General features: G+C 41.8%; 2 protein-coding genes across 4 annotated transcripts in view; one reads left to right on the forward strand and one right to left on the reverse strand.

Annotated features, from left to right (window-relative positions):
• Positions 1-7643, forward strand: part of STARD13 (StAR related lipid transfer domain containing 13) — a 299408-nt gene extending 291765 nt beyond the window's left edge. For 2 of the 3 annotated variants that reach the window (XM_042838691.1, XM_042838693.1), the window contains 2 exons: positions 4380-4556; positions 4927-6776. In XM_042838691.1, the coding sequence (XP_042694625.1) occupies positions 4380-4556; positions 4927-5044 (295 nt within the window). In that variant the 3' untranslated portion in view covers positions 5045-6776. Of the gene's footprint in view, positions 1-4379; positions 4557-4926; positions 6777-7217 lie in introns of those variants that run through there. The other variant, XM_042838692.1, reaches the window with a different exon arrangement.
• A 9259-nt stretch (positions 7644-16902) lies between these two features.
• KL (klotho) overlaps positions 16903-23860 on the reverse strand; it is a 47400-nt gene continuing 40442 nt past the window's right edge. The window contains exons 6-7 of the mRNA XM_042839149.1: positions 22232-23348; positions 16903-18667 (exon numbers count right to left, since the gene is read on the reverse strand). Coding sequence (XP_042695083.1) covers positions 18330-18667; positions 22232-23348 — 1455 coding nt within the window. The 3' untranslated portion in view covers positions 16903-18329. The remainder of the gene's footprint in view (positions 18668-22231; positions 23349-23860) is intronic.

The following is a 23860-nucleotide window of genomic DNA, read 5'->3' on the forward strand; positions in this document are numbered from 1 at the left end:
TATTCTTGCTGTCCACAGTGCAGACAAGCAAAATCTGTTCTTACCTCAGCCTTAGTATCTGTAAACTGTGCTTTGAGAACTCTACTTCTGGGCAGCAGCATTTATTTCTTAAACTGAATTAAAATTACACACCTAAAGCATGCTGACCTTTTCTCTGATGTAATTTGAGCAGCACATACTCCTGAGACCATAAATATTATTTATTCCTTAGAACAGATGTCTGATAATAGCTGTTGTTCTTTTAGCTTTGTTTGTTGTCAAAACAGTGCAAACAGAACCCAATTGTTTTTTACATTGCTTTTGCTGTCCTCTAGGGAGTGTTTCATGTTTAAGAGCTAAATGTTTAGTGAAGAAGATAGCAATGCTTTTAAGCTGAGCGTCTTATATAGCCTCTATATAAGTTGTTATTTTAGATTTGAGGTTGAAGACTGTAGACCAAGAAACACAGAAATACTAACCCATAAAAATTATAGTGTGGGAATGAACAGAGACAGCAGATTTGTGCTCTGACTGTTTTCAGGGGATGAGATCTGTCAAAGAAACGTATAGCTGTATATCAGTATTCCAAATTCAGCCTCAGTTCTACTACTGTCTACGTGCCCATATGGAACAAACAAAAATATATTCCTCTAAAGTACATCCTGCCTTTGAAATCCTTACCCTTTTCCTGCGAGGAGCTATTGTGGAGCTGCTGACATATTTCACTTGCAGGGTCAGTCCTGCAGTTACTTATTTCAGGATGATTTTGTGTGTTCCCATTCTCTGTCATTGCTTTCTTTGACTAAAATGATGTGCCAGACAAATACTAAGCAGTTTTGAGAATGGAAATAGTCCAGTGAGTCAGAACTGTATTGGAAGGAGCAAAGATTGACAGAAAAGGATGAGCCCAATAAAATATAATTTTAATAGTACATCTCTTTTATGAACTTCATTATTCTCTTGGAGAACTATAACAAGCAGATATTGTTGGAATGGAGGAAGAATTATTGGAACTCTTGGAGGAAGATTTTTGAAATATTTTCTGTAAGACTTCATAATGTGAAAACTAGTTCTCCCATTACTCTATTTCCTTTGCCTTCCCGCAGAATATTGGGCCAAATTAATTTAGTTTATAATTGATTTTCTTATATATTATCAGTTTATACAAGTGATAAATTTGACCCTCTGTTTAGCACCCAGAAGAGCTTCTGGGAGCAGCCAGGAGGTTTTGATGACCATAATTCTGTCCTCTTATTTGCCACTTAATTCACTATTAGGTTTCATGGTGTTTTATGTTCTTTAAAGACCTGCTGTGCAGCCACATCAGTTAAAGCAAAATCTTGCCATCAAATCCTCCTTCATTTCACTATCCCAGGCAGAATGACCCCTAAGGACTGAAATATATATCATAAAACTGAATCCTAGTGGGCTTTTGAGGTCTGGAAACAGCCGTCAGGCAGATCTGTCACTTTCTGTTGTTTATCTCTTTTGATTTATATCAAGTCTAGAGCAAGGTTAGCCAGAGATACCGCAGTCAATTTGATACATTATGATCGGTGGGAAGTGAACAGTGAAATTGTAATTCACCTCTGGGGACATGAACAAATATATTTTAACAGACTGCTGTTTTCCCCTTTCCAGTCAAACTGGTGGCTCTAAAAGGATAAACCTCGTTGTACTTTGCTTCTTAATTTGGCAGGGGATTAGGCTACCTTGAGGGTAAGAGCATAGGGCCAGTGTTTCATATACCTGGGATCTGAGGCAATTTTCAGCTGCCCTGAACTTACATCACTTTTTGTTCAAGATTGCTCAAGTGTTTAGCGTTAGTTAAGTCTTACTGCATGTCTGTGAGCTAGGTGTCATACCTATTTTTATTCTTGCAGATATTTAGAGAAGTATGGTAACCAGCCTAAATCCGTATAACCAAGAATAGCAATTGTAAGTCTTCTGCAAAGTCAGATATACATCGTTTTCTACTTCAGAAATGACACAACCAAGTGTCACACAGTTACCAAAATGATGTGGTCACAGCTGAGCACTGTGCAGGTGGTAGCATGGCTCAGCATCTTGCAGGAGAGACTTCGTCATGTGTTGCATCTCCTAAGAACAATTCATCATTTTTAATGATGTACATACATGAAATCAGTATTTTTCTGAATTTTCCTGAAGAGCAGCTCAATTTCATGTCAAAAATGCAGAATGTTAAAGTATCTGTTGTCCAGATTTCATCAGTCCCTGAAAACTGCTCACCTGCTCATGCATGCAGCTTCCCACGGTAGCTTAATCCCTATCTCAGACAGTCTGTGGCAAGGTGATGCACGTAATACAATGCTGTGGAAATTTCTTATTTCCACAGCATAGGAAAAGAATACAGACTATCCTGTGAGATTCCAAGCAGACAAGAAAGACGTGAGACACCAGGAAATGTAGAGAATTCCAACAGAACAAGAAAAAAATGTTAAGTATTAAAGTCTGGATCTCCTGAACCTGTGAAAAGCGTCTGCAGCCTTTCAGAGAGGCTAGAAACTTGGGAGATGGAAAAGATGAAACAAGTGATGGTGCTCAAACAAAAATATGTCATAACAAGCCAGCCTGAAATTTGGTAATAAAGAAAATAAGAATCTGTAATTGGCTGACAAATGTGGTGATGTGTTCATGAAACTTGACAGTTATTATTTCTTTCTGAGTAAAATTTGCTCAGTAGTTTTGTAACTCTGGTGAAAGAAAATGCCCCTTTCTTCCTGTAAGGAAAGAGAACATAGAGCGTAGATCCTATTGAGAGAAGAGGTAGAAAAACACTGCTTCCAGGGACTGCAGAAGCACGTTGGTTCCTCCTGTATAGCACTGGAAAAAAGAAATTTTTCATGGAAGTGTCTCTTTCTGGAGTGACAGAAGGACTGAAGCAAATGGACACCTTTGTGCCGGGTGATACATCCCTCTGGGATACTTAGATGTTGGTTCATATGTTTGTTTGACAGCAAATTGAAGTCTGCCAAAGGAAAGGAAGCCTCAAATTCATTATCATTCCTAAGAGAGTTAACGTAAAGTTTCAACCTTTGGCTGTTGCAAGAAATTAACCATTAAAGACTGTATTTTGACATTGTCACTTGGAGTGTGCGATGGCAAATTACAATAATGCAAGTACCATCAGCCACATGAGGAGTCTTTGCCTCAGCTGCTGTGCATCAGTGGATATTAGCAGTAGAACACCCTGATAAAACATGCTGCATTTATACATAACATCTCCAAGGTTGCTGTACATTCATACCATTGATTGAATAATTGCATAACTGAAAGGACACTGTTTTTTTTCAATCTAGATGCCCTCAAATTGTGTTCTGGGAGTTGCAGGAGCCAGCAAGAATTTCTGATGTGCTACACTGTATTTGCTACTCTGTAATAGTCTGCATGGGTGCAATACAACATTTCAGCCTTTGCTGGATGGCTGATGCTCACTTTAAAGCCTTTCCAAGGCTTATGAAAATGAACTGATTCCTACTTCAGTGGTGATAATGTCACTGGGAAGTGCTGTATCCCATCCGTTACTGTGCTGCACACAATCTGACTTCTCACTCCTGCAATAATTCAACTTGTTTAGAGTCAGATGTATGGGCAAAGTGATAGCCTGTCTGCCTGCAGATGGCTGTGTCATGTCTCTAATATATGATGGTTACAAAATCCCTGTGGAGGGAAGCAAACTTTTTTCTACCTCATGCCAGCAGCAGCGTCAGCTGTCCCAACTCATAGTCAGATTCCCAGCTTGTTGGGGCAGCAGAACCAGGTGGACACTGACTTTCAAGAAAACAACGCAGATAGCATTGATTGCAAGATCTTTCCCTTGGTCATTTCAGAAGGTGAGCTTTCAGGGGGTTGATCAGCCTCATTCTATGCCAAAATATCCTAATCTCCTAGCAGTTCATAGCAAAATTATGGCACCCACCATTAAAATTAATACATTTCTGGGAGGAGATCTAATGACTGAGCTTGATAAAATTTCTGTATCCTGTTTTGAGCAACAATCCCAATGGACTTGTAACACAAAACCCCTTCAGGAATTCACAGGACATAACAGGCAACAATTCCATAGACAAAGTCAGTTAATGTGTCTGTGAGAAGTTGGTTTCTCATGGACATCCTGTACATTGCTCTGCCAGTTGCCTGCCTCGGTCTTGTCCACTCTGTCCATGTTCTTGTGTCAGCACTACGTTTCAGCTTAAATACGTCTCTTCTCCCACTCTTGTATTTTTCCCTGCATGTATTTATAGCCAATATTCTGTCATCAGCCTTACAAGGATGTGGCTTCCTGGCCTTACAAGGATTAGCAAGAAAACAACCAGTAACTTCTCTTCCGTGTCTCCGAAAGTTACTAAAGTGATTCAATCTTGAATATGTTGCTGCAGGACGTGGAGGACAGATCTGCCAAGGGGAACGTGCATGCTGGTTGCCATCTCTGTGGAGCACGAAGAGGCTCCTCTTATGGGAGCGGTGCGAGCCATCGTGATGGACTCTCAGTATCTGATAGAGCCGTGTGGCTCAGGAAAAGCCAGGCTGACCCATATCTGCAGAATCGACCTAAAGTAAGTATCCTGTCTGCAAAATGCAGATGTTCATTCAGTGAGGCAAAATCCTCCAGCTCAGAGAGGGGAGGTGTTGGGAACAGATGGCATAGATAACATAGCTTTGCTGTTTTGTAGTCCTCTTGTGGACTTTTCTATCCACCAGGCTCATTTCTATGTTCAGCATATGCCATTGTTGTGATGTGATCATAGAACTAAATCTGGTTGTTTGATAACAGCAAGGAAGCACTGCTTACAGTCACAAGTACTCAGAGTTCCCAACAACACCATGGGTAGCGGAGAGTAGAGGCCATGGCAAGACCCTTCCTGTGGAGTACAGTTCTTGTGCACTTGGGCTTCTCAGTAGCTACATCTTTTTTTGTTTCTGCAGAGGACATTCCCCAGAGTGGTATAACAAAGGCTTTGGACATCTGTGTGCTGCAGAAGTTGCCAGGATCAGAAACTCATTTCAGCCTCTGATTGCTGAAGGACCAGAAACAAAAATCTGAGGAAGTGTTTGTGGAAATGTGTACGTGTAAATCAGGGTATGGCAGAGAACAGGAAGACAGAAAGCAGAGATCTTTTTTAGGTTACAGAAGTCTGACCAGACCCAGGTCTGTACAAAGGTGAATTTTATAGGATAGTTCTTTTATTCTGGAGACTTTGCCTCCCACGTCCCTTCTGCATTAATTTTAATTGCTGAAGTAAAATTTTCTTCAAAGACCTTTTATCTTTATTGTTTTAAAATCATACTATTGCCATGACTTGTGTGTTACATAACTCTGGTATTTAAGGGCTTCTAAGAAGCATATTTTAATTGTAAATAAATTATGTACAGTATGTATATATTTATATTATATCTATCTATATATATGTATATGTATAAATTAATTATTTTGTATATAACTCAGTGCTTTCTAGAAGTCACTTGCATCAGTTGGACCTTAAATGAATCCGTCACTTGTTTCTTAGTGTGTCACTGCTACATAAGCTGTGTTTACTGTTATCACAGGGCTACCAAGCATAACCCATGTGATAACAGAAACGCCTGTTCTCGGGTTTGTTTTGTGTTTGTGTGCTACGAGAAGGTACCTAGAAATAGATGTAGAAGAATTAAGAGAATTAAGGAAGAGGGAAGTGGCTGTAGGTTAAAAAATAATGAGCGGATCCATTTTGACAGATACAGTGCATGGAGTGTAACAGAGACATTTTGAAGGCCATTTATATTCAGCTACAGAAAGTTGTGACTGTCAGCACAAGGAGATGTTGGAAACTTAGCTATTGCCTTAATGGCCTGTCTGTCACTAGAGAACCTCACTATGTCAGTGTTCAGTGTAACTGCTCATTCTTAGCAAGTACAAGATAACACTTTGTGTACTGAGGTATCTGAAATCAGACTGGTGAGTTAATAAGCTGTAAATCTTCTGTTTAGCATTTCATCTAGGCTGCGAGGAAGTATTTCTGTGTTGTTCTTTCCTTCATCCATAGAGGTAGCTCATTATTAAGAAGCTCCAAAGCAGATTTTCTACATCCAATGGACACAAAGATGTACGGATGAACACCATGCCTTTTAGTACTCTTCCTATAAAAATAACTAAACTTTTTGAAGCTTTTAAACACATCTCAGAGATGTAAAAGATTAAATGCAGACTATGCTTGGGAAGACTGCTTTTATAGTAACAGCAAGCAATTTTGTATTATATTGCACTGATCTGCATGGTCCTGCCTCTGTAGGCATTGGTGGGAGCAGGATCAGCCCCTGACTATGAGGAGTAGGAGCCATGTATGCCTGTTATATCGTTTCATTTTCAGGGACCTATTATTTGCTAATGGATGAATGCTTTAAAAGTCGTAATAATTATTTGTTGATGTTACCATTGAGGCAGGGTTCTCTTCTGTTTTTAACTAACCTAAGACCAAAAAATGATATTACATCTATGATTCAGTCAGAATGTACAAGCCTGTTAACATTGTTCATTAATCGCATTTGTTCACCTTGTATTTATTTATTGCTGCATAAACCAGTTGAGACATTCATAGCCAGTGTTTTTACTATCCCTTGTCAGCTGCTGCTCTCTTTGTCTCACCCGTGTTCTGTTGAGCTTATTGGACCTCGGTTGCCTATCAGCTCAAATGTTGAGTTTGTTGCCAACGTTCACAGAACCATAGGATGGTTTGGGTTGGTTTAAGATCATGTAGTTCCAACCCCCCTGCTGTATGCAGGGACACCTTTCTGTAGACCAGGTTGCCCAAAGCCCCATCCTGCCTGGCCTTGAATGCTTGCGGGGAGGGGGGCATCCACAACCTTGCTGGGCAACCTGTTCCAGTGTCTCACCACCCTCACCATAAATAATTTTTTCCTAATATCAAGTTGCAACAATTGTTGCAGCATGCAAATATTGGGAGTTTTCAAGTATTAAGAGATAAGTGAGAGCATGTGTACCCTATGTGCTCGCCATGAGGTCCTTGTTCTCCCCGGCAGGCATGGAAACCACCCACTACTCACATCCAGCCTTTGCCCTGCTGCCATTGGTTGGGACTGCAATCCCAAGGAGCAGCACCTCCTCCCACCAGTGCCTGTAGCCATGGCAGCAGATTTCATACCAGCTGTTTTCCAAAACAGGAGCAATTAAAGTGCTTCTGCTACATTAGTTTGCATAAATGGATACAATTGTGCTGCAGATTCTCTGACACTGGGAACGGCAATTGTCTGACACTAAATTCTGAAAGAACTGAAGGGAAAACCTGGACAGTGGTTTTATCCTATCTGAGAACTCATCACTCTGCTGGAAGGGCTCCTGTGCCACTGCCACCATTAATAAGGTGAGTTAGTCTTCCTACCATTGCAGAAGCTGTCCTATGCTCCCAGCATCTCTAAGCCATGTATCAATGAAATGCATTTTTGTTAAAAGGCACATTATGCCATCTCTACCATTCAGCTACCACAGTACTATTGTTACGTTGCCATTGAGAATACATTATGACGATTATGTTTTGAAATGTTATATTCATATCAATACCTCATATTTTTACCTCATCTGTTGGTATCAGTCATTTAGTTGTAAATAAATCATTGCAGAATTGAATAAATTTGCATACATTAAAGAATGACTTTGTTTGATGTGTTTATTTCATCAGATGGCTCAGGACAAAATATGTAGCCATTGCTTTCTTTACTACAACCAGCTGTGCACTGAGCTTTTCTGATACAGGACCTCAATAACTACTTTGAGCTCAAAATGATATTGTTGTCTACCATGTTTTTTCTGTATCATAAGCATACCAGAACTTCATGACAAAGATGAAAGATATGAGGATAAGATATGGGAAAAGTATTTTCCAAAGAAGCCAAAAAGTTGGAAGGCTGACTTGAGAAAGGTGAACTCAGGTCTCCAACATACTTATGCCCCTGATTCCAATGAATCATGAATTCAGCCATGTTTCTGCACCTACATACTTTGCAATAAGTTGTGTGATCTGTGAGAGTGTCATTGCAGATGGGATGCTGAATGTTGGGTCCACATTCTCAGATGCTGGCTGTCTCAAATCCACCATTGCCAAAGAGAAGAATGGTGCAACAGCAGGATAGTGATTCCTGAGGTTTGTCCTACACATATCTACAGGTGGAATTTACTTCCCTCTGGATGGGCCTCTATCTCTCCAACTGTATTTAATTATCAGAAGGAATCTCAGCAAACTGGATGCTGAATTGGAGTCAGCTATGAGAGATCATCTAGGAGGGAATAAATCTTTATGCCCCACCATTTACAGAAAGCTAAGTATTACAATTTGTACTAAAAGAAAGCACTTTTCTCCAATTCTCTGCCATAGTAAAGGTGAGCAGATGTGTATGTTTATTTTTTCTTGCAAAAAATTTACATGTGATGTGATGTGTTCTCAATTCCTTTCTTACCTCCACTCACCAGAAGTGATGTCAGGACATTATAACTCTTATGACAGAGATTCTTCAGCTCCTGGTATGTGCAGTCTTTATGATGTTGAATTCTTGGGCAGCATCCTCCTTGTAACTTCTTGCAGAAGTCACAACCAACGCATCCTTCTGTCTAATGAACTTGCTTTGCAGAATTAGTGTCAGCCTTGGATGATCTTGGCATGCCTAAGAGATGTTGTTCTTTGGATACTTGTTAGATGAGAGCACAGGCTGGACATACTGAAATGGCTGTAGGATGAAAATGTTGAAACACCTGCGCAAAAGACTGCTGCAGCCTGCAAATCAAGTAGGAGAGGATGAAAAATGATACTGTCAGTAGTGACACAGCAGAGGCAGGGAGTGATGTTGCAAGCAGCACTTGTAGAGCATGGTCCATTCACTCTTTGGGGATTTAGCTTGGCCATGTTGTGCTGTCCTTACGAGATGTGCAATAACCACAGCAGTACACTGGCTTTATTGAGATGAGTGCTTGGCCAGGCTGATCATGTTGCAACCTCACCATGGTGTGCCTGGACCAGGGCATGGGGTTTCAAATCCCATGTTCAGAACAGGCTGTGTGCTTGGACTAAAATGTGCAAATTTAAATTATAAGGCATCTAGTTCCTATGCCCTCAGCATCATGATTGCCCAAAAATGTAACGGATGCCAAAAAAATCCACACATGTCATGCAACACACAGCAACTGTAGGCTGTAGGCTATAGATCTGAGCAATGTCTGGGTCAACAAATAAATGACAGGGAAAATGCCAATAGGCTGACCTTGTGGAAGTTCTCACACACTTCTCTGATACCCTCCCTAATCCATAAAACTACCCAGACACCAGAAATGTTACTATGCCTCTAATGAAGGCTAGCACCTTTTTGCATAAAATGTAACCTACAGGAGCACTGAGTACCAAGCAGTGAGTGATCACAGCCCCACACCAGGGAGGGCACTGCCATCCTGCCAGGGCTTGTATCTGCAAGGGTCCATGCACGACAGCAGATGAAATGAGAAAGCTTTGAGCAAAGACTTGAGCCACGGCATGCAGTTCATTGGCACCAATTTGCAAGGAGACAGAATAGGGTCAACGTCGTGACTGCACTTTACCAGAAAATGTGTTATTCTGGGGCAGTATCTTCTTCTCCAGAAGAAAACCACCCTGCTTGGAAAGAGCAGCTGCATGGAACTTCACTGACATGCCAGCAAAAGGATTGCAGCTTATTTCTTAATCAAAATACTCAATTCTGCAAAAGGGCATTAGGGAAGTTCAACCTAAAACTACAGACTCTGCTCTTTCCTCCTCACCAGCTTGAAACAGCTCAGAGACAGACACATGGCTGAAACACAGAGCCAGCACTTGCTAGCAAAGATTTGCAACCGTTTGCAATGTATGGGTGCAATTGAGCCTCATGGCCATCTGTCCATCCCCAGACTATGCCTGACATGTTCTGCAGGTCCACTGGAACAACTCTTTTTCCTTGAGAGGCCACCTATTGAGTTATACTATTTGTTTCTTTTTCTTTTTCTTTTTTTTTTTTTTTTTTTTTTTTTAGTTAAATTAATGTGGGAACTGCAGACTCCCAACCAGACAGCAGTAATTCTATCAACAGCATCTGCTGGTTGGCAGCACCCTGTATGTGGGACAGAGGTGAGCTGGGTACCTGTGGGCAGCCTGAACCCAAACACCCTGAGCCAAGCAGCAGCCCAAGCCCAGCCAGCTCCAACACTCCTCCACACCCCACCAGCTCCAACTGGACCTAGTGTTCATAGCAGTAAAAGGTCCACAGAGCAGGAGTCCGATAGAGTAGCTGCTCTGACTTGACTTTCTTTTCCCCACACTCCTTCAGTTTTGAGATCTGCCATGAGGGAGCTGCTTTACCCACCCCAGCACCCCTCTGCATCCAGCAATATTGACTGTCACCAACCAACATGAATGAGAAGCCCACCACCCCTGTGAGTGCAAGTCATATTGGCTTCATGGCTGCCCCACTGTCCTACTCAGTGCTGACCTAGAGAGAAATTGACATTTTTTAGCTCTTTAGTTCTGCTTCCCCAGAGAGTCACCTCGGTGCTGAAATGACAAGACGAAATGGCTTTAAGTTGCACCAGCGGAAGTTCAGCTTGGATATTAGGAAAAACTCGTCCAAAAGAGTGGTGAGGCAGTGGATCAGGCTGCCCAGGAAGGTGGTGGAGTCATTGTCCCTGGAGGTGTTCGAGAAGTTTGTAGACTTGGCATTGAGGGACACAGTTTAGTGAGTAATATTGGTTGTAGGTGAACAATTGGACAACATAATCTTAGAGGTCTATTCCAGCCTTGACGATTCGATGACTCTACGATTCTTTCCTCCAAGGAGATGTGTTCATGACATTCTCACAGCACTGTTGGTAATGCCCATGCATAAATCACACCATCAACTCCCTCTCGGGGTGAAGGGATGGAGAAAGAGCCATTTCAGAGTCAGCATTTGGTCATCCAACATCTCTGCTTCTCCCAGGGCTCCTGAACTAGCTCCAGGCTGGACACTGCCCCTTCAGCCATCAACTCACCCCATCATGAGCAAGCCACCACATCCATGTTATTTGCAGACTCTCTCCAAACACCAGACCATACCCCATCTTCAAGTATCACCATGAGTGGGGTTTACTCCCTGGTCACACTGTCTCACAAACTTTTCATCGTGTTGAGCTGCTGGTCTCAGCCTGAGGGATTGCTTCTTGCTGCACTGTTCTCTTGACATTTATGATCCAAGAATATTAGAATGGTTTGCGTTGGAAGGGACCTTTAAGATCATCTAGTTCCAACCCCCCTGCTAGAGGCAGAACACCTCCCACTAGACAAGACTACTCAAAGCCCCATCTGTCCTGGCCTTGAATGTCTCCAAGGTGGGAGCATCCAAAACCTCTCTAGGTATTTGGAGAGCTGCTGGAACACTTGGAGCAACAGCATCTTTCCTAGACTTAGGAATGCAGACTTCAACCTCGTCAGTGAATTGCCTGGCAGGTTGACATGGGATAAAGTCCTGGAGGGAAGAGGGGTCCAAGAAAGTAGGTCAGTATTCAAGGACCATCTTTTTCAAGCAAAAGAAGTAGTGCATCCTAAGAAAGAGGAAAGCAGGCAAGAATGCCAGGAGGCCTCCATTGATCAACAAGGAGTTCCTGGACATAGTTTGATGTGAAAAGGAAGTCCATAGGGAATGAAAGCAGAAATGGGTGACCTGGAAGAACTACAAATAAGTTGTCCAAGCCAAGAATCAGGTTTGGAGGGCTATATCTAATTATATCTAGCCAGATACATAAAGGGAACAAGAAAAAATTCTGTAATCTATCAGTGATAAAGGGAAGGCTAGAGAAGATGTGGGCCCTTTCCAGAAGGAAAATGGAGACCTAGTCATAAGAGATACAGAGACAGATGATGTACTCAATGAGTTCTTTGCCTTCATTGGCAAGGGCTCTAGCCACACCACCCAAAGTTGCAGAAAGCAAAGGTAAGAACTGGGAGATGGAATTTCTGCCTGCTGTAAGTGAAGATCAGGTTTGTGACCATCTAAAGAACCTGGAGGCAGATAAGTCCATGGAACCCAATGAGATCTATCCACAGGTTCTGCGGGAACTGGTAGATGAAGTTGCCAATCCTCTATAAATCATATTTCAAGTATTATGGTAGTCTGGTGAAGTTCCCACTGTCTGGAAAAGGGGAAACATAAGGTCTATTATCAAGAAGGGAAAGGAATAAGATCCAGGGAACCACAGGCCAGTCAGCCTCACCTCCATGCCTGGCAAAATAGTGGAGCAAATCCTCCTGAAGATCCTACTAATGCACATGGAAAATAAAGATGAGGTGATTGGTGGTAACCAACATGGCTTCACCACGAGCAAGTCATGCCTGACAAATCTGGTGGCCTTTAATAATAGAGTTACAGCATCAGTGGATAAAGTAAGAGCAACTGATGTCATCTACCTGGACTTGTGCAAACCATTTGACACTATCTCTCATGACGTCCTGGTCGCCAAATTGGAAAAAAACAGAATTGATGGATGGACCACATGCTGGATAAGGAATTGGCTGGATGGGCATGCTCAGAGAGTGTACCCTTCATCCTGTAGAAGAGAAGGCTCTGGGGAAACCTTACAGTGGCCTTCCAATACCTGAAGGGGGCCTACAGGAAAGCTGGGGAAGGACTTTTTTGAAGGGCTTGCAGTGACAGGACATGGGAAAATGGCTTTAAACTGGAAGAGGGTAGTTTTAGACTAGATATTAGGAAGAAGTTCTTTACTGTTAGGATGGTGAGACACTGGAACAGATTACCCAGCGAGGCTGTGGATGACCCCTCTCTGTATGCTTTGAAGGCCAGCCTGGATAGGGCTTTGAGCAACTTGGTTTAGAGGGAGGTGTCCCTGCCTATAGCAGGGGAGTTGGAACTAGATGATCTTAAGTCTCTTCCAACCCAAACCATTCTATGATTCTATGATTCTATGATTCTATGATCTATCTCATCACTGACATCCCCAGGACAGCAATGGAACAATCTGTGGCTATTATCACTACAACTGAAAATAACTGCTACAAATAATGAAAAATTAAATGGGTGTCACTAGGCTAAGCCAAAATGTTACATTATGACTTACTTGGCTTCACCAGGTTTCTTGCCTTGGGCAACTTTTTTTCAGCAATCACTTGTATTTATCAGAGAAGATACACATTTATTGCATTTGGATTTTTTTGAATAATTGAGTAATTTAATCTTTTAAGTGCCTCTGAGATCATTTGCTGTAATTAAAGAAGAAGATGAATGACTGCAGAGTAAGAGCACTGGAAGACTTTAAATATGAATGTGCCCTCCACTGCATCTCCTGTGCATTTATATAATGGTTATTCTGAATTAATACGACCACAAAGACAAAAGAATAAAACAGAAAGAGCTTTGTCATGCTATTTTTCCTTCCTGCCCAACAATAACATGTCACCAGCTAGAGCAATGTACACGTGAGCACCAGGCACGTGCTGTGCAGTGCCAGGCCCCACAGCCACCAGGTCTGAGACACAAGGAGAGCCAGTATCAGCTCACACATCCTGCAGCATTGTGGCTGATAAACAAGTTACAAATGTACATAAAATCCACAGACTTCCATTAGGGGTGGACTTAGAGGTCCTTAGAGGCCCTGCGATACTCTCCAGCATGTGCTATTGCTTCTGCCAGCCTACAAAACTTTCTCACCTCATAAAACTTTACAGTGCAGGCAGTTTGTAATGCTGCACCTCTTGAACTAAAAACACTTGGCCAATTCACAAGTCCCTCCAGCATGAGGGAAAAAACAGATTTCCATAGACAGGTGTGCAGCCCTGCACAAGGTTCAGAGCAGGGTCTGTAAGGCGGAAGAACCAGAGCACAGCCAGCTGTTTGCTCAGACCCTGTTAAGCTAGCACCACACTACTGCGTGCTGTGGGCACTGGAGGTGCTCAGCCCGAGTTAAGTACCTCCCCTGTGGCACTCAAGGCTCCACAGACATTGTCCTCCTAGAAATCAGGGCAAGGAATTCACACATTTTCTTGTGCCTTTGGCTTTTCTGCCCTGCTTCATTAATATTTTCCCTGGCTTCTCTCTGCTCCCCTGGTCCTTTTGCCACGCCTGCCCAAACACACACAGCACCACGATGTACTAGCCAGCAAAATGTCAGCACCCACAAGCATCTTGGCTGCAGGCTCCTGGTATTGCAACTTTCTGGTTTCTTAATGAATTTGTTTTTCTTAGATCTGTTGGACAAAGTGGTGTTTTTGCTCAACTCACAATACAGAACAAAAGCCTCTGATACACCAGATTCTGCCACTCTGTCACCTTATTATTCCTTCTTTTTTCAGACTCTATAAAGAGTGGGCTGAACCAGCCAGCACCACCCTCAGCCTTGTAGTTGTTGGCAAAGGGCGTTTCAGCAACCCGAGAGCAACGTATGAGAGAGGGGACAAACTTTCTCCTTTCATTTCCTCACCTCTGCTTTGCAGCCTTCCATAAGGAAGGGAGGAACAAGACTGATCTTTTTCAGCTGAAGCTGAAGCACCTAGAAATGGCTATTTTACCCTTAGGAAGGATGGAAGTTTTTTTCCTGTGAGATTTTTTCAAACTGAATGAATTTCTAAATGACTCAGAAATAAATAGATACAACACAGTTAGAAAAGCAATGTGTTTGTTTAAACATTTTCTCACTTGCAAGGCTGCTATCCCATTCATTAGCTTTTTTTTCCTTTCTGCTCCCATTGCCTTTCACTGTGACATTTGCTTTGCTAAAGCTGCCTGCTTTGTGCAGCAGCCCTGCTGACAAATTCCTTCAAGGCTCAGAGCAAGGCTGCTAAAACATAAGAGCCATAAAGTTTACTGCAGTGTTACTAGAGAATAAGCTATCACAACAAACAGCTTAGAATCATGGAATCACCAAGGTTGGAAAAGACCTCCAAGATCATCCAGTCCAACCATCCACCTACCACCAATATTTCCCCACAAAACCATGTCTCTAAATACAACCTGTAAACGGTTCTTGAACACCTCCAGGGTTTTGGTGGTGTTCCACCACCTCCCTGGGCAGCCCATTCCAGCACCCAACTACTCCTTTGGAGAAGAAATTTTTCCTAACATCTAACCTCAAAACTTCCCATAGGATTATAGAATCATAGAATATCCTAAGTTATAAGGGACCCACAAGGGTCATTGAGTCTAACTTCTACTAGCAAGGTTACTTCCACAGCTTTTTCACTAAAGTCACTATAAAAATAAATAAAGAACCCAAACCCTTCTGATGCCTCAGTCAGAGCTCTGCTGGAAAAGCCTCTGCTTAGGTGCAGGCCCCAGCATTCTCCCTCAAAAGTCAGGTCTATTCATGCAGCACTGGAAAAACAAACAGCAGCACAAACGGCTTGTGGAGTTACCACTAGAGCTCCTTGAAAGGAACTCTGCACCTCAGACTGCAGACTGGAAAACTGGACAGATTAAAAATTAAGAGCAGATTGCCATTTGTTATCTACAGTTATCTTTATTTCATTTCTAAGATTGTTATAAAAACAATATAAAATTCATTCTTGCAATTAGTGAAGATCCCTCTGGTGCTCACACTGCACAGTCTTGAGAAAGAAAACAGAAGCGTTGCACTCAAGTCACAAAAAAATATTTTGAATAAAAGTGTATATATATTATTTTATAACATGTTTAATTTGGAGCACTGAGCAACAACATTTCAGTCCAGAAAATCCCATGGCTGCAGCTGGATCACAGGAGGTGCTGGCTGGAGCTATCTTCATGAGCACACTGCTGCTCTCCTTCCTTGGCCAGGAGCTGATCTTTGCCTCCAGGGCTTTTGTGCAGTGAGTGTTTTTAAGATTGACAAGAAGCATGCACTGGCCCCTGATAACCAACAGTCATAAAATCATAGAATCGTTTGAGTTGGAAGGGATTCTTTAAGGTCACCTGGTCCAACTCCCCTGCAATGAACAGGGACACCTACAGCTCCACCAGGGCGCTCAGAGCCACGTGCCATGCCGCAGGCAGGCTGCCAAGGTCAGAGCTTCAGCAGTCGCCAGGGCCCACTTAGCAGTGACATCTAAACCCTCTCCTGAAGGGCAAAGCACCAAAGACTGTGTTATTTCTATGTGCCATGGCACCATTACAGGATGTGATCACAAGGCTTTGCAGTAGCAAAAGCCACTTTATCTACAAATTAACTATCCAGCTGGTGCCATCTGCCTGTCGGTGGTTACATATCAGCCAGTCTGCGGTGTCTCCTTGCTAGGACTGCTGGCTTCACCCCTCACACTGTGACCCAGCCTGTCCACTAGCACACCAACACAACGTGCAGGATGGAAAGCTGTCAGTTTAGTGCCAGCACAGTCCAGGCACTCAGTGCCCACCAGCTCCACACTGTCCTGGGTTTGCCTTTCCAGGTCTGCTGAACCTCTGGAGCATAGGGAGGACATGGAAGCTCAGCTGACCAAAAAGATCAGGCCTGGTTTCATTTTATTTTACCAACAACAAAATCATTAAAACATACACAAATACAGTGTCACATGTGACCTGGCTACATTTTAAATAAAAGTCACTTTTTAGCATGGATTGAGACAGTATCTGACACAATGGAGTAAATGCATTTGCTGTGATTCATTGCCATGACATGGAGAAAGCCATTTTGCATTTCATACATTTAGGCTAAGGCATTTCTTTGTAATTTCCTCACTGCACCAGGCAGCAACACATAAATACAGCAGCTTAAAATTTGCTCTTCTTCAGCAAGTGCTATCATGCTATAAATAATTTTTATGTACATTTTTAATAGTTCTTGACTTACTTGGAATTTTTCACCTTAATATCAAATATATTTTCACCTTGATATCAAAATCTAGATTAGTGTAAAGAGAGACCATTTTAATACTGGAAGATATATTAATAATTGTGATAAAATACTCTTTTCTATTTCTGCAGATTACTTAAGAAAAACAAATACTTTTCAGTCACAAATGAAAATAGTATTTCATACGTAAGTTTTAATTTACAGCACAGAATCACAGATTCATAAAATATTCGGATTGTAAGGAACCAAAGGAGGTCATTTAGTCATCTGTTAGCTGTCGAGGAGATAAACATCACATTTAATACAGCGTAATCAGCTTAGTAGATAAATAATTCTTAATTAACACAGAGCACATTTCCTTTAAAATATTCTTTCCAGTGACTGACATTATTCACATAGCAATAAAAACACAATTACAGCTGAAGGCTGTGCAGGCCCAGAGTTAGAAGTGGAGAAAAATGGCCATACTGCTTTCTACCACGAACATTCCTAATGCAGTAATTCACAAAGCAGGCAAAATAACACCAAGTTTTCCTCCATCTCTATTTCTACTAATAAACGATGCCGCTAATATTTTGCTAATTTCAGTCCAGTCATAATTTGGGAAGGAAATGCTATCAGGGCCAGATCCCATTGCTCAAAAGAAAGCATCCCACAGAACCAGAAGAGCCCCATGGAAAATGGATGACTCATTTCAGCAGCAGCGTCTCCAAGATCTCAGACCGTGGCAAAAGCGGCAAGAAAGTGCTGGATTATTACAGCAAAAGGTTGGGATCTAAATTCTCCATGCTTAACACAACTTATGTGCAGAGAAAGGTCCTTTCACTCTTCTCAACTCTTCCCGTCAGATTGCACAATGCCTGCCACCCCAGGACAAATCCCTGCTGCCTTTCCCTCTGAGAAAGACACAGGTCCTTGAAAGAAGATTCCTGAACAGATCCTCAAATCCTGTGCAGTCATCAGTGTTGATTTGTGCTCAGAAGCACAGCAGCAGTGAGTTTGTGTGAACCATGAATCCCAGCAACCAGAGTTGCTGTTTGTGCAGTTCTCAGTCCCCGCTCACCCACGTGCCCTGCTCCAGGGAGGTGTTTGCTTTGATCACCTAACATCAGCATTAGAGCCTACTTTGGAAGTATAAATCATCTTGTTTCTCCATCTTTTCTTGGATAATTTTGGCATTCAGGCTCTTCCACCACTCAGTGGTGGTGCTCAAAACAGACCTATCAAACTCAGTAAGGGAAAAATCACAGAGGGCAAAGCGTCTGCTCAGCCAAAGGTCCCAAGGAAGGTTGTGGGATAGCTCCTACCACAGGAATTAAAGACTGGTCCCAAACCATATGTATTAAACCACAGAGAGTGGCTTCTGGAAGCCATATGCTAGCAATATTTGCTCGTTGTCAGTGTCCTGCAGCAGTAAGCAGTGTGCATGCCTTCCTAGTGCTGAAGTGACCACCCCACTGTGAACTCCCATTTCAGATCTCCCAAGGGGATGTGAGAAAAAGGGCCTTGGGTGATGGATGCAGAGGCAGCCCTATTTATACCGCCTTTCTGCTCTTCTGGAGTAGTACATAATGCAGAATACAGTAACAATAAAAGCAACAAATATGAAAGAGATGAAGGCAAATAATGATTTTCTGGTTCGGAAAAAGTGGCATTCAGGACACACAGCAGTCTCCTCCGGGCACAGCACCTCAGCAGTGTCGGGAGCAGGAAAACCATTATTGTCAATTATTTCTCTGTAGTGCTTCATAGAAGGCTTTGCTTCATATTGATTTGCAACATAACTGTACAGACCATATTTAGGAGCAGTCTTGTCATTAAAAGAATAGACGAAATATCCTTGGAGGTTAACATTATCCAACGCGTGAGCTGCAAAATAAACAAATAAATGTCACTTTGGCATTCAAGTGCAATATCATATACCAGTACATAGTGCAGGAACAGTAGGCTGTGAAACCCAGATCTGGCCCCTCTCTTTTTACAAGGTAAGGCACATGTATATCCATGCAGTAATTGTCATAAAAAATGTTTCTCAGTCATTGCCAGACAATGTGATCTGACTATCCTGTAAATTATTTCCTTACACTTGGTAAACACAGCTGTGAGCACAGGACTCTGTTTAATGATCAGCCTGAAGCCTACTGTGAAAAGATGGGTCAGTGGAAAAGAAAGCAAGAAAGCAGGTTTTGGTGTCCCTGCACTGGGGCTTCTGCAGCCTGTTCCCCTGGTTCCCAAGAGGAAGGCCAAGGAAGGAGGATACCAGGCTGCCTTTCTCACTGCCAGCGGGATGGTGCCATCAGGGAAAGGTACACTGATGCTGCCCAGACCCCCATTCAGCCTGGCCTCAAGCACTTCCACAGATGGGGCATCCACAGCTTCTCCAACAGTAGTTTTCTCTGCAGCCACATGCAAGTCACCAAGCACTTCTAATCCAATTCTCACATGCAAAATGAGATATTTACCTACCCTTTAAGAGAGCTGTTATGCAGGATAATTAGTTTGTGTTTGTAAAACTGCATGTGGATTTAGTGCTGTCACATAAATGGTTATTGCTGCTCTTTATTTTCACTTGGCAAAGATGAACATAAACACTCCACAAAAAAAAAAAAAAAAAAAAAAAAAAAAAAAAAAAAAAAAAAAAAAAAGCAGTCTCAGCTCAAATGGTTCTGTACTGTACCCTGGAAGTGTTAATCTGCATAAACTTATTGGCTACTTTGGAATGGTGCAGGAGAGCAATGTGCCAGCGCTGCCACATAATCACAGAATCACAGAATCACAAGGTTGGAAACGACCTGCAAGACCATCCAGTCCAACCACCCTCCCATTCCTATCAGTGCCACAAGCTGCTAAACCATCTCTCGTAGCTCCATGCAGCCCCAAAGACCAGTTGGAAGAAGGCAGAAAAGAAAACTCAGGGTGAGACCACACATGTACTTAGTGCAGTGTGACCCCGAGGTAAAGACAAAAGATTTTTTGTTCCAGTCAGAGCAGAACATCTTGCAGAAGAAAAATGTAAGTCCTGGAGAAACCTGAGTCAGGGGGGCGAAGTTAAAAGTTTGTTAGGTGGGTAAGGAGAAGATGGACAAAAGCACAGTAACAGTGCGGCGGAAGAACAGAGAGTGAAAAAGCTCTTTGGAAGACAGAGCTCTGGGTAATTGTGACTGGTTAGCAGGGATATGTTTGCCACGACAAAGAAGGCATAAAGCCTGGAAAATATGTCTTACACATAAGTATTATGCTATTAGTGGGAAAATATATGGCTATTTCCAGGCTGTTTAGAAGAGGTGGGGAGTAGTTGAGTGATGCTGTATGAGTGACAAAGTTCTGTGAACAATGGGAGTATGTGCAGACTAATGGGAACTGAGAGAAAAGCCTATATTCACATACTTAGAGACATCCCAAAAGCTGGTATAGCCTAAAGTGTTAGGAAGGAGACAAAGCAAACAAACCTAACAGATTGAAACCATGAATCCAAATACATCTAAGACATGTTTTTAACTACAGATGCAGAAAACATGCATCCAGTACTTCAAAATGTTGCCAAAGGAACTCTTGGGCACTTAGTATGGATGTTGACTAATTCCTAAAGGAAGTAGAAATTACAGCCAACACTTAATTCAGTGGACAGGATGACGGAACTGCCAGCCATCCTTACCTACTAAAATAATGGGATAGATTATATAAGGCTTGATATATATGAATTACAGGAGATATATATGATTCATGCCAATCAGCTCAGCTCTATGAAAAATAAATCTTGTCAAACTAATTTGACATCTTAACTTGACATCATTTTTATGAGATCAGTAGATCAATACAAGTAATGTTTGATGCAGTGTACTTACAACTTCATAAGATAACTGACTTGGTATTATATGGCATTTGGATTGAGAAAATGAAATGTTACGAGGTCAAGGTGGGCCCATAATAAGCAGATTTCAGCTGGACTCAAATAGAGCAGGTAAGTTTAGAAATGTAATCGCAGAGAGTTAATTGCCCCAGTAGATACATGTACCAGCAGGTGGTCATGAAAAAATGGCTTTTGCAACTAAGATATTTAATCATCTTTCAGTGGCCTGAAATAAAACTATTTCTCACAAAGTTTACAAAGAACACAAACATTAGAAACATCACTAGTGTAGCAAGTTCTCCACCAGTAGGTTAGAGGTACTTGAGCATGAATAAAAACAAGGATGACATAGAGGTAGACCACATTTCAGCACAAACAGTTCCATCCTGAGGGGAGGGAACCTTTAATGAGTAGATAACAGCAGATAGCAAGAGACTGCATGTGACCAACCTGCTGCCAAAAGGGCTAATGGGCCTCTGGGACTTTGAAAAGAGGAGTAAAACTGTAAAAGGTAACATTATACACACTTCATCTACAGGTGTGTCTGCAGTAGGAACAGTGTGTCCAGACCTGGAATTTACATATCTCAAGAAGAATGCTGGCAAACAGAAATAAGTTTAATAATTGAAAGATTCTAAATCATGTTTTATCTAAGGGACACAAAGAGCTTTGTTGGAAGTATTTGTCAGAGAGTTAAATGAGAGGTAGCTTGCAGAACCATAGAATCGTTAGAGCTGAAAGGGACCTTCAGAGTCCAACTCCCAGTTGGACAGTGAACAGGGACATCTACAGTTTGATCTGGCTTATTTTCTGCTTGTGACAGCCAATACATGGAAATGCATTACAAAACTGTTGAAAGCTGAAGACAAAGAAATTAAGACTAGAAATAAGTTTTTTAATAGTTATATATGTGAAAACACTGGGTTACTTGACACTGAAACAGCTTATATTGAAGTGTAGGAAATTCTCCATTAAAAATTAACTCATCCAGGTCTTGAGTTTTTCTAAAAAATCTCTTCGTTGTGTGACAGGATGACTCAAAATAACTCCATTTTACCTTATAATTTATGAATCTCTGAGACAGAGAGAACAACTGGCTTGAATTCTGAATAGCAGGAAACAGTTCAGGAAGCAGCATATGAGGTAGAGAGCTGAAATATTATGAAGAGCCAAGATAACTGCTGGATTAGATACAGAGACAGCTGAGGAACAGAACTCACATCCAGCTCTGAAGCACATCAGTGAAGAGAGAAGCAACGAAGAAATAGAATGGTTGAATTGCAACAGGAAGAAAATAGGACTACACACACATGGAGCTACTCACATAACGTCTAGTTAAAGCTCTTGTACCCACCAAAAAGTTCTTCTGCATGGTTATGCAGAATACAGGCAAGGCCAGAAGTCTTTATGCTTAGTAACACCAGTCAGTTGTAAATAAGAGGAAAAACTAAGCTGTAATAATTTACACAGTATTCTAAGCAAAGCTTAATTATTATTTTTTTTTTAATTAAAACATCCTCTTTCACAAAGTATACTCGCTGAAAGTGGTATTTGTGACATATGAACAACCTATGATTCCTTACCTTTTAAAGCTTCGTTGATGTAATTCTGAATGTAATACACTCTGAGCCTATCGTGCACCATATTCTGGTCATCATCAATTCCATTAGCCATAACATAAACTGGGACATTGCCATACTTTGATTTAACCCATCTGAGCACTTTACGCAGTCCCCAGGGCACTACTGCAGCTCTGCTGGGGGAGTGCAGCCATGTGATGTCATTGATCATCTGAACTTCAAGGTAGTGGTCATATTTCAGTGCATCTTCTTTCTCCCAGCCCACAAGGGTAGTTGTGTAGTGGCTTAAGGCAAAGAAATCAAATGAGCCCTGAATTAATTTCTTTTCATCTTCTGAGAAAGAAGGCAAGTGGAAATTATACAGGTCAACGCTGTTTCTCTGGTGAAGCCAGGCCCTCATCACGTCTGGGTAGTCACCACTGCCAAAGATGGGCTCTGCAAGCCAGCCAATGTCAAATTCTAAAATTCTGTCAGCAACTTCTTGGTCATTCCTGGAAAAGGGACAAGCTGGTTCTACCCAGTCAGCTTGCAGAGCTATAGATATTTTACCCTTCTGAGATCTTCTGAATTCTTTGTCATAAAGACGCCATGCTTTCGCATGGGCTTTCAACAGATTGTGTCCTGCAGTGTATGTCAGGTTTTTCACAGATGGTTCATTCATTGTGATCCAAAATTTTACATGGTCCCCAAGACTTGCAAAACAGAATTTTGCATACTCAACAAAAGCCTGAACAGTTTCTGAGTTTTCCCAAGCTCCATATTTGGCAAGAGAAGTTGGAAGCTCTTGATTCTCAGCCATAGGTTGCCATAAAGCAACAACAGGAGTTATATTAACTCTGAGAAGTTCACTAGAAAAACACTGATAATACTGTACAAGTGTGTGGTTGATTAGAGAAAGATTGCCTAAAGGAAGGACTGAAGACCACTTCAGTGAAAAATGGAAGTGAGTGACATGCATTTCCTGCAGAAGAGAGATCTGGAATCTGATGGCAGCGAAATCAACACAGTGATGCTTGCGTTTGGAGGTGAAAACTCCATCCACTTTAATTAATTTCTTCGTCTGGTGAACATCCCACACATAAACATTAGGATCAAGAAACTGGGCAGGAGTTGTGTCTACCTAGGTAGAATCAGAAACACAGCAGATTCAAGGTGTTTGTTCGAGATATGTGGGAACATCATTTCCATCAAGCACAACTCACTGACAGAACTATGCAAGACAAACAGTACATTTAGCACTTCACAGATCTCTGATATATTAGCATCTCTGGCTCATATGAAAGAATTAATCCTCTGCTAACATGTGATGTCAGAACAGTACCAAATTTACATATCTTTTTCAACTATTTGCCATACAAGCTTATAGTTACTGTGCTTATACCATCTCCAGATTGCTGCGTTACTCACAGAAATGAGGGAATGCTCAGGGCTAAAGCATTAAAACAGCAGCAGATCTCCAGAGAAGCAGATTTGTAGCAAAGACTGTAGGCCTTTTAAATATGTTTAAACTACACTGCAGGTTCTGGCTGTTGTAAATTACCCACTGGCATCTCTTTCAAGACCACTCCTTGAACACAGTAAAAGAAATAATGAATGCAACATCATTTCTGTGTCCATTTTTTTCATGACTAT

The sequence above is a fragment of the Centrocercus urophasianus genome, unplaced genomic scaffold, assembly GCF_019232065.1.
Source record: "Centrocercus urophasianus isolate 14NV4802_14NV808 unplaced genomic scaffold, USGS_Curo_1.0 seq_9, whole genome shotgun sequence".
NCBI lineage: Eukaryota > Metazoa > Chordata > Aves > Galliformes > Phasianidae > Centrocercus > Centrocercus urophasianus.